Here is an 11,756-nt window from a genome sequence, read left to right on the forward strand (position 1 = left end):
AATTTAAAAGATTAAACAATGAATAATATCTGAATTTGCATCTCATCTTTGCCATTACTATTTGACACTGAACAAGTTCTTTAACATGTCTGAGCCTGAGTTTCTCTGTCTGTACTTAGGAATACTACCACCTGCTTTGCAGAGTTGTGGAGATAAATAGAATAAACGTTATGTTAAGCATAGCGGCCAGCATATCAAAGAACTCAATAAAAGTTAACTATTCTCATTATTGGCAACTTTTCAATTTTCCTGAAGACTCTTCAAAGTTTAGCTGATACCTAAAATAAGGAACTTGCAAAGGTAATACTTTAAATACCAATTATAGAATTATATTTCAACTTAGCTAAGAAAAAAAATTCTTCTAGTCCACAGCTCTAGTAAGAATTAACTCAATGACACTGAGATACAGTGTAGCAAAATAATGATCTATGACACTTGCTTGAAAATATTCTGAGGGTCTGAGGATTAGAGAGTAGAAGCGGGCATAGACAAAACAATACTGTCCATGAGCTGATCATTATTAATGTCAGATGATGAATACACAGGTGAGGGGTTAAAGGAAGTTCTTTCTCTGTGTACAGGCATGCCTGTGTACATACACAAACATGTTTAAAATTTTTCATATTAAAACTTTTTAAAAAGATATAAAAATTATAAATAAAGATGAACTTCCAAATATTAAAAGAACATAATAATGAAAAGCAATAAAGAATTCCAAAAGAATCCCACAACCAGAGGCTTTTCTGTGATGATTATTTTTATTTTCTGAAACTGCAAAAAGCTATTCAAAGAAATACTAATTACAAATAGTAAGTTATTTTAGAAAGTATTTCATTACCAAGATGCAAATACACACACAAAAATAACACAAACAGTAGTAGAGAACTAAGAAGCCAAACCCCCAATTCTGATCACTAAATCAAATACTGTCATCCCAAAATCACATTTCTTTTACAAAGTGCCTTAAAAAGAGATCTCTGACGACAACCAACCATGCTTTAGAGAAAATGAAGAAAGTGGTTCACTCAAACAAGAGTAGAGCTAAGTGAAAAAATAAGGAAAAAGTTTTAAACATCAATAATATGCATTGGTGACAAACATGGAGGGAAAAATAGACCAAAAAAATTAAGTTTTGGGCTAGCAGCATCTTTATTTACCCTAACGAATCTCATTTCAATTCTTAAGTATCTTATTTTTATCATAATAGCTCAAAATTCAAAGAAAAGTTTGACGACTACTCTAAACACATTGTGAGATACCCATTTCTGTAAGGATTAAAAAAAAAATTTCCTTACCTTAAGAGATCGATGAACTCTTTTTGATTTTAAATCCCAAATATTAACAGTGTTATTCAGGCCTCCGCTTACCAAATACATAGATGTAGAATTTAAACTGATGCATGTCTGCTTTTGCTATTAAAGAAAAAATAGTTACCTTAATTTAGTAGAACCCAGAGACGACTTTCAAGTCTCATCCAACACTTAGTAAGCACTTGAAAAATATTCGTTAAATTAATGCTATAAACACGCTAATACTTGTACTAAAAGATTCACCTCTCATCATCTTCTACATGGATCCAACAGCTTATAAGGGGTTCAAAAAGAATTCAAGGAAATCAGCCAGATTCATGTTCTCTCCCACGGAACAGGCGACGGAGGAAGCTTAGGACACTCGTCCTGCCTTAGGTGAGCAAGTCTTGGCCTCCCGTCAGGGCTTGGCTGCCCTTAATATCGCCCTTTAATAAAAAACCGGCTCTTGCACTTCCACAGGATATCTTAAATTAAAATCAACCCACAGCTCAGAAAATGCTAAAGGTAGAGGGGATATTAAAGAATATCTAGTTGACCCCTCAATTTACAGATGCAGAAAGTTTTATCAAGAGGACAAGATGCCCAAGTCTCACAGCAAACCTCCCCCTAGGGAGCCCTAGTCTCAAACATCAGATCAACAGAATCTGACCCTACACTCTTCCTCATCTCTGTAAAGACACCATCCATCAAGTTTCTCAAGATAAAAATCCAGAATTACCCTTGATTCCTCCTTCTCCCCACCCCCTAACCTATGAGTAAGTTCTCTAAACTCCGGCCCTAAACTAAATCCCACATGGGCCCCCCTTCCTCTATCGTTACTACAAGCACACTAACCCAAACCTGGCCGAACCACAATAGCAGCCTCCTAACTGGCTGTCCTGCTTCCCTACGTGCTGCGCTCCGTAAGTAGGGTGACCTTTAAAAAATGTAAATCAGATAACGTGTCTCCCATTTAAAAATCTTCAATGGCTTCCAATCATACCTAGAATGAATTCCAAACTCATTAACCTGGCTTTCTAAGCCCTGTTCATCTGGCCCTATCCTACCTAGTCTCTCACCATTTTTCTCCTCATCCACTAACTCTCCACCCCCACTGACCATCTTCCAGTCCTTAAACATAACAATCCTATATTTGCCTCAACGCTTCTACACAGCGATTCTTGCCTGGGAAGCTAAATTCCCCGAACCTTGGCTGAATGGCTTCTTCTGGTCCACAGATATCAACTGGAATGCCACCTCTTCAGGAGACCTCCCTTGGCCACCAAAGGTAACTTGCTATCTCAATATCTTACTTTAGTTCTCTGCATAACAACCTATAACTACATGGGTATTCTGTTTACTAGTTTATTGACTGCACCCCACCACAATGTCAGTCCCATTAGTGCAAAGACCACATCCATGCCCAAAAAATATTTACAGAATAAATGGCTAAAAACACAAAGGTTATCAAGTTGTCCTCAGAGTAAGTACCTATGAGTGTCATCTATCTGGTGGTACCACCAGTAATGATGCTACACAGAACACAACGTTGCATGTTTTTTCCTATTTAACCTTCAGATACATTATGTAGTTACAATAACTGTTCTCACCTCCAGCTGAATGCCATGGGGAAAAACACAGAGAAATGAATTCCAAAGAGGACACTGTGTGACTCAGTTAAAAGTTACAACGCAAGCTATGTAGTATTAGGCACATCATCCCACCTTTCTGAGCCTGCATTTCTTCATCTGAGAAATCAAAGATGAGGACTAGATCCACTGTCTTATCTTGAGAGTCATGCATCTCAAAAACATCCTCTGTTCAAGAGAGCACCAGATTCTTAAAAGGGTGCCGCTGGGCCCTCCTTGCCCTCCCCCAAGGTTTCTTCTAGCTCTACAATTCTGACCAAGAATCAAAATTACTAACACATATAAAAATAGCAGGAGCACCTTACATCAATGTTTCAATATAGTTGCCATAATTTCCCTGCAGGCACCACTCTAGGAATTGACTTTGATTTAAACAGATTAATAAGATTTAGAATCTGGTTATCACTGAAAATCAGAACAGTTTGCTAACAGCTATCAAAATAACCTTTAAAGAAAATAGATAAGAATGGCATCTATCAAAGATCAATATTAGGATTCTTATCGTCAAAAACAACTTAAATTATTCCTAAGGGCTCAGAGCAAAACCTATACTTATAGCTGGCTTACCTTAATGATAGATCTTTTTTTTTTAAGTGAACGTATTATTAATGTAGCTAACGAACCTAAATAATTAATGGAAATTGTGAGGTATTATAGGAATCCTGTACCCCAAGATACAAGCAATGGGTGGAATTTTTAAAATCTAATGATAACACCTGGTCAAATTTCTAGGATGTAGTAGCCTACCACAGCCATTGTAATACTGTTAAAACTGATCTGTCTACTTTAAAGAGGTAAGATACAAAATCAAAGAAAATAAATATGAACTTAAAGTTCCACCCTAAAGATAATGTTAAAGTAAGTAGGATAGAATCTTACTTTTCCAAGTAGGAAGGGTCCAATATCTCAAATGGCACGTGATTAACAGGACTTGGATGCTACAAACCAAAGGTCATCAACATACTAACACTTTACAAGAAATTACTAATAAAGGCTAAAGAACCAATGCTGGCAAAATATTTGCATAAGTAAATTAAAGTAAAGCAGATTCAAATTATTATATAATGACTTCTCATCCACCTGCTCTCTGATGTGACTTCTTAACTGTGGGAAAGAGAACCACCTATAGCAACTAACGTGGTATGGAATATTCACAAAATCCTTAGAGTGGTGCCACACTTGTGAATATCATCTATTGCGGGTTTTTTGTTTTTTGGGTTATTTTGATGAGGAAGATGGCCCTGAGTGAACATCTGTTGCCAATCTTCCTCTTTTTGCTTGAGGAAGATTGTCTCTGAGCTAACATCTGTGCCAATCTTCCTCTCTTTTGTATGTGGGACGCCACCACAGCATGGCTGATGAGTGCTGTGTCGGTCCGCGCCTGGGATCCAAACTCACAAACCCTGGGCCACAGAAGCAGAGCATGAGAACTTAACCACTACACCACCAGCAGCCCTTATCATCTGTCATTTTTAACATTAACAACAACAAAAAAAGGTCCCAAACTGGTTCTAAGGCATAATGCATAAAAGTAGTATGTGTGTGTGTGTGTGTGTGTGTGTGTGTGTGTAGTGATAGACGTGGAAATTGAAATTGTTTTGATGTTGATATTTAATTCAACAAATGTTTGTTGACCACCTTTCACAGGATCTAAAGATCCAAAGACAGCTCAGACGTTTGGCCTGCTCTTGAAGAGCACAGTTTACCTTTTACTGACTGGGAATCCTCTCTGCCTCAATTTTACTTAACTGAGATTGAACAGGTAGAGTGCCTCAAATTCCACTTCTACCCTTAGCAGGCATTCTCTCTGTCCCAGCCTCCAACATCTGTGGGCTGGAATTGATGCTCAGATCAATCCCACTGGACACCCTTAGGAAAGAACTGATAGAAAAAGTCCTTTTTAAATTAGATGAGCTTATATCCCATTGTCCTGCTGTGTTCTTTTGAATTGGGCTGCCTTTCCCATTTCAGTGTGTAAAATTATGACAATTCACAGTGATTTAGGGTCTACTATGAAAACTGAATTTTTTTTAAAAAGAACAAGCTACCAACTACTTGTACCTTTCTATTTAGACCTTATTTTAAAAAGAAAGAGCTTTTAAAGAGTGTGTGTGATTAGAAATGAGGAAGCCAGCATTATCCTGAATCACAGGGATTAACTTATAAAACAAAAGGATAAGAAAACAGTAGGTAATGAGAGCTTCAATTAAACGCTCTGGAATCAAAGCTCATTTTGACAAAGCCATCCTGTTCCAGGAGAGCTTGGGGAAGCTTGGGCAGGCCCCTCGGTACCAGGCAGGCAGAAGCTAAAGCAGAAGACTACCATCAGAGAGGGGTCTTTAGCCGACAGTCCCAAGCCCAACATCAGCAAGGGTAGGGTTACATCATTAGGGTTCTCACGGTCAAGTCAACGTAGTGATGTTGGTGGGACACAGCCCTAAAAAAGGCAGCAATACCAGGGAACCTCCCACAGAGAGGAAATCTAAGTAATTGATTGCTCCCCTCGGATCCATATTATTTTACCTGAAGATGTTCCTGTAAGCACACTCATCTCACCTCTAAGTGTTATTGTCTTATTTTGAGCTCAGGTTAAGAATAATGCTTTCAAACACCCTTAAAAGTCACAAGCACCATAATAAACAAGCAATTACCATCCAAGCAGAACTAAGAATAAAAAAAGTGTTTTTTAAAAAATCACTTACCCCTTCACCAAGCTCTAAAAGTGGAACAGGTTTACATTTGCAACTTGAAACAACTATTTTGTCGCCACTGGAAGATGCTGTCACTAGAAAGTTATCTAAATGAAGAGTTATGGAGCATCAAACAAGCCATGAGCAGCTCTAGCACTAGGCTATCATTACAAGAACTGTGATAAGAGCAAGCACACTAACCAAGAAGACAAGTAACGAATACAGCCTATACATTAGCTTTCAAAACCGGCTCAGGTTACTAATTACTAAGACTAATTCTCTTTACTACTACTGCAGGGAAGAGCTAGCCTTTCTGGCTTTGCTGTCACTTGAAAGCTATTTAACCCACGTGAAATACTACTCCACTTTCAAAGAGTCTGCCAGAAGGTCTAATTTTATCCTTTAAGAGTGAGAGGATGATAAAAGCCACATCAGCAAATATCAGCCTTTCATCTATGAAAACTGTTCAAGACAGTTCTTTATTAACGCGGTGCTTGGTACCAATTTAAGCTAGGAAGCAAATATCCACATTAATCTCCCAGTTTTCCACTAGAAAAGTAGACTGATATTTTCTCAGGACTGGAATTTTTGTGACAGAGAGTGCCGATCATAAATGTATTAAGAATATTACAGTAAATACAGCAAATATAAATAAGTGTGGATTAATAGCAACTATTTATCTTATGGAAGACTTTTATTTTAACTTTCTTTCAATTAAATTTAATTTAAATTACTTAAAATATAATTTTATTTAATTATTCTGAAATTTTAATTTAATGTATAACTATATTTACCTTATTTTACATAAATTTTAAGTGTAAAAATCAGTAAACACAAAATAGCATAGTATTTATTAAACTGTAATTAGTATTAAACTGTTATTAGTGTTAAACAGTATTTATCTTTAAACTGATTAGATTCAATAATATAACCAAGAACAAGAGTCTGATTTTGAGAGTCATAAATTAAAATATCAGAAGTTTAAATCTACGCTTTTTAACAAGCAACTTAGGACTTAGGACGTCCTAACTGCATTACTTTGGGTGATTTGCATAACACTGAGATATTTTGTGAATAGACCATAGATTCTCATTTTATTGTAATACTTGAGTTAAACAAACTCATTTCCACTTAGATATTACAGCATTGAGAACAATAAATCATTTCCCTTTCCTTGGCTTCTTCCTCTGTTTACTGCTACTTTCTCCTTAAATATAGGAAAGAAAGGACTGAAAGAAGATAACAGAGAACATAATCTAGCTACTTCTTTTATTTCTCATGTAGTTTTAGAAGTCACGATAAAGTCAGGAACATTATCTAGAGGACCAAAAAACAAAAAATCCCAGAAAACTAATCTCCATGGCAGCTCACCATGAGTGCCATTCTTGAAATCCATGCTGAGTGGACCCCAAGTAGCTGAGTCTGGGAAGTCCTTGTTCTTCAGTAACTAACCCCCACAGAAGGGATCAAGGCCTCATTAGGAATAAGACTATATGAGTGTTTCCAGTGCACATCTACTCATATAAGAAAACTACCAAGAAATAAGACCAGTTTCCAAAAGTCACACAACGCTGCTTCATAGTCACACCAGTTTTGTTGATAGGCCATTAAGTGGTTTACCAGCAAATGCCAACTCCTAATAAAACTCCTTGGAATAAAAATAAATCAAAAATAATAAATCTTACTAAGAACTGCTACTTTTCTCTTAAACAGTAACAGGGAAATTAAGCTCTACACACAATAAAAATCTAATATTAGAGAGAAGCAACTTCATATATTTGTCACTCTCTTTTAAAACATTTTCCCCCACTACACATCTGGAGAGCCCTTCAAAAATGTAGTCACTTCACCATGAGTTTGATTAATAGAGTACCAAAGAAATATATTTTGCTATTTTAATACAAAATCAAGGAATGTGGAAGAAGTAAATTTAATTCAATAATACATCATTTTTGTTAAATATTTGAAATAATTAGGTTGAGCATGAAAACTTCTAATGTTTTTGTTCATGAATCAGTCACATTCTAAAGCTTTGATATTGTTACTTTCATCAGGAAGCAGAATATTAATAATTTGCTATGATCAGACACGCTAAAATTTAATTTGTTGTTTAAATGGTGTATGAGTTCCACAAAAGAACGATAATTTCTAGCATACCAAATATACAGAACATTTTGATACAAAGAGTGATGACTATTTTGTTTACAGCAGTGGCTTTAAACTGGAAGCTACTGGTATCTGGCAAGTGGAGGCCAGGAAGGTTTCTAAACATTCTACAATGCACAGACAGCCTCCATAATCAAGAATTATCTGGCCCAAAACGTCAACAGTGCAAGGCTGAGAAATCCTGATTTACAAGCTTCACTCCCTCAGTTATTTTATCCACATTTAGGAGCTTACTAAGTCAAGGAGGGTGTGAATCAGAAACATAAAAAGCTTAGGAAAAGTCCTCCAACCTCTGCTTCTGCCTTTGAGTTATCCTTAATTTTCAGACCAGATCCACAAATATCCAAATGTAGATGCAAAAACTCATTCCAAGGCCTTTCAGAATTTTTCCCACCACTACCTACTTTATTCCATTTGATTCAATTACAAACTTGATAACAAGACCAATTCTATGGTCTAAATCTAATAGCCTACATATATTTTTTAATAGCAGTATTTTTCCAAGTAGTGAGTTGCAAGTAAAATTTTTTAAAACGCAATGAACAGAATATCAGTGTGCATTCATATGATGTACTCTTTATTAAACTCCTATTTCACTTTATCTTTCATAGTGATGCAAAATATATTTCTCATTATGGGTCACATGCAAAAATCTCATTGATACTGGTTGTTTGACCTAACAAAAAGTGGTTGTTAAAAAAAAAAAAGGATACTATTGCTGCTCCAACACAATGAGCTGATTCCACGTGGTGATGTGTGTGGGTTGAATTTATCCACCAACGTCATAGATGAGGCATCCCATATTTTAACATCATCTCCCGATGAAGCAAATCTGAGGTTTTCCTGCATGGCTGCACCTGCAAATAGTTTAAAACAATACATTTAAAACACAATTAAGGATAAGCCACAAAAAAAAAATTAAACTGAAACATCTAATCTAAAACAAGTGGCTCTCCTTGTCCAGTTTGTCTCAGAGAGTAGGCTGACCGTGAAGTAGACGGAGTGCTCTAAAATGTAAACCAGTTCACATTCTCTTAGCTGACCCCTCCAATGGCTCTCCACAGCAATTATAATGCAATCCAAGCTGCATGCCTTACAGGACCTGGCCCCACCGTAACTCTCCTATCACTCTTCCCCGGGGCCAGGGCACCAGACTCAACTGGCCTTCTTTCTTGCCTGCTGCACCCTTAGCCTGGCATGCTCTTTCCCCAGATTGCCCAGTCATCTCCCTCACATCATTCCAGTCTCAGCTCAACTGTCTCCTCCTCAGAAAGGCCTTCCCCAACCCCACGGCTAGAGCAGCCCCATACCAGCTGTCCTTTATCCCATTACCTCGTTTCATTTTTTTCATGGCACTTCCTGCTGTCTGCAGTTCTTACTTGTTCTCATAATAACGTCTGTCTCCCCTGACTTGGAACAAAACAAAGATCCTGAGCACAGAGATTTTGTCTTGTTTACCACCAGTCTTGAAACATTCCTGGCACACAGTAGGTACTCAACAAGTAACTGCTGGATAGGCAACTTTTCCTAATCTTTTTAGAAATGTATGATAAACTGCAGCACCCCTGCAGGTCAGAATTCAGCCACTCCAGTTCTTCTAAATAACTCCAAAATGAGTAAATACAGCCAAACGCCCTTGTTCATACTATTTATTCACAGTATACAGTTCAAACACATAATTGTGACGAAGTGATTTCACAAACCAAGGCAATCTAGAAGACAGAAAGCAAGGAAGCTCCAGGCAGACACCTTAAAGAGGAGCAGGTAGTAAGGCATGACCAGCCAGAAAAGAATGCTCAAAAATACAGAGGAGAAGGGGGGAGGGAAGGGGACCCGTGGTGTGGACAGCGTAACAGCACAGCACAGCATTAGTGATGTCACAGACAGGTTCCCAAGTCATCAAAACCATCACATTTACATCCACTCCACCCTATTTCAGAGGACAAGTTAAAAGTATAAATTACAGGGCCCTTTGATTCTCAAGAGACAAAAAAAATTTTAATGTGTTTATAAAAAGGCTAAAACTTTTGTTAACTAGAAAAGTCACTTATGGGATTCATGCTTCATCAGATAAACAGTGCTACTAAAAGTCATTACAGTCACCTGTTGAAGCGCAGACAAAGTGTTTGGATTTGCTACCGAACACGTGCCCTTTTGGTTCCGACTCAAGGAACAATGAAGGGCCGGAAAGGTGATCTCTAAACCCAGTAAACACAACTGAAAGATGTCTGCTACAATCTTACTCCATTCCTGTTGGGCGGCGTGGAGTCGTGGAAAGATCACTCAGGCCAGAGCTCAGAAAAAGAGCGCTCAAACGATGTGCCTCAGAGTTAGGTGACAGTGACTCTAGCCGAGTCATTTAATGTGTTTCCTTCTCTGAAAGTGGAGCGAGAATGGGGACCATGCACCCACCTCCCTCGGTCTTCTGACACTTGAGTGCATTTAAGGAAAAGGCATGATGACATCACCCTCTCCAGGAGGGTCCCATCGCAAGCAGCTGTCGGGACACAGGGAGGTACCGGACGGCCCGCCCGGGACCTGGGGACAGCGGCGACGAGCAAATCCCACTACAACACTTGGCTTCAACAAACAAAAGTTCTCCAACTTCACACCAAAACTGCCTCTACTGGCAGGAGAACTGCTCAGCTGGGGGCACCTTGTAAAATGCATGAGAGCCCATCTGCAAGGCTGACAGAAAGGGAACGGACGGTGGCGAAGCGGCAAACTTTCCAGAGAAGGCCCCCCCGGGCCGCCGCCCACCTACAGCAGCGACCCGGCCCGCTCTCCGGCCGCTCCGGCGCAGGCGGCTGGGCGTTCCCGGCCCGCGACCCCCGGGCACTTCCGCGACCCAGTCCCCGCGGCCGCGCCCCCGCCTGGGAACCGCCCGGAGCGCCACGCCAGCCCGGGCGCGCGGGGTGCCGGGCCCTCCGACCCGCGCCCGGAGGAGGCTGCAGGGCGGGCGGGGTCCAAGAGTGTGCAAGGCCGCGGCGGGCAGTGGCCCGCTGACCCCCGGGCCTCCGGAACCTCACCTCTCGGCAGCAGCACCCCGGGGGCCACAGCGCGGCCCTCTCCGGCGCTGGGCTTCCGGCTCCCGCCTGGACTGTTAAACTTCGGCGGCCGGAAGTCCCGCCCCCGCGCGGCGACACGAGGAGAGGCGCTGCCCGAAGCGGGGATTCGGGTTGGCTGGGCAGGGCTGGGGGCGGTGCTAGGCCTCAGGGCGGGGGTCGTTTTCCCGGCGCCAGGGCGGGAACTGCAGGCTGGGCGGCTCCCTACTTGCCCCAGCAGCGGCGCTTGAGCAACAGACCGCTGCTTCTTTGAAATTCATCTGTTTGTTGACTCCCTGCTGTATGTCAGGCACTCTGCTAGACTCTGGGTGCACCGTGATGGATTAGCCTGGGGAGAAGGGTACAGTGAATTCTTGTGGTCCCTGGCCTCGTGGAGCTTACAGTCCAGTATAGGAGGCAGACGTTAATAAATAATTACATACTTAAATGAAAAGTGAAACTGACAATCGCTTCAAAGGAAAGGAACAAAATATACGAAAGAGAAATGAACGTGGATATGGCTTTAGGAAAGGCTTCCCTGAAGAGGAAAGCATGGAGAGCAGATAATACCCCATGCAATCTACAAACCAAGGGACATGCTCAGAAAAGCTAAGCGGTAACCAAAAGCGTAAATGTCTAAGCTCTCTGACTTCAAAACCTATGATTTTTCTTCCGAATCATGCTGAAGGATCAGGAACATCAAACACCGTCTGGTTGGGAATTCTTTTGAAGGGGATGCTTCTCAGAGGAAAAAGGAGGAGCTGAACTGAGTTTTCAAATGCCCCGTCTACCAGAGCCTCTTTTTTTTTTTAGCTTACCGACAATTTTTGCTAAGAATACTTATGATAAATATAGAGCATTTCTTCTGCAAACAGTGTTATTATTCTTTCATCACAAGCATATACTCAGAATTTGTTT

At 40.2% G+C, this 11,756-nt stretch overlaps 1 protein-coding gene across 5 annotated transcripts in view; it reads right to left on the minus strand.

Annotated features, from left to right (window-relative positions):
• NEDD1 (NEDD1 gamma-tubulin ring complex targeting factor) overlaps nt 1–9,179 on the minus strand; it is a 44,160-nt gene extending 34,981 nt beyond the window's left edge. Inside the window, exons 1-4 of one of the 5 annotated variants that reach the window (XM_046646709.1) lie at nt 9,127–9,179; nt 8,508–8,651; nt 5,641–5,735; nt 1,296–1,412 (exon numbers count right to left, since the gene is read on the minus strand). In XM_046646709.1, the coding sequence (XP_046502665.1) occupies nt 1,296–1,412; nt 5,641–5,735; nt 8,508–8,651; nt 9,127–9,145 (375 nt within the window). In that variant the 5' untranslated portion in view covers nt 9,146–9,179. Of the gene's footprint in view, nt 1–1,295; nt 1,413–5,640; nt 5,736–8,507; nt 8,652–9,126 lie in introns of those variants that run through there. The other 4 variants (XM_046646707.1, XM_046646710.1, XM_046646712.1 and 1 more) reach the window with 4 other exon arrangements.
• Between the last annotated feature and the right edge of the window lie 2,577 nt (nt 9,180–11,756).

The sequence above is a fragment of the Equus quagga genome, chromosome 19 (genome assembly GCF_021613505.1).
Source record: "Equus quagga isolate Etosha38 chromosome 19, UCLA_HA_Equagga_1.0, whole genome shotgun sequence".
Classification (NCBI taxonomy): domain Eukaryota; kingdom Metazoa; phylum Chordata; class Mammalia; order Perissodactyla; family Equidae; genus Equus; species Equus quagga.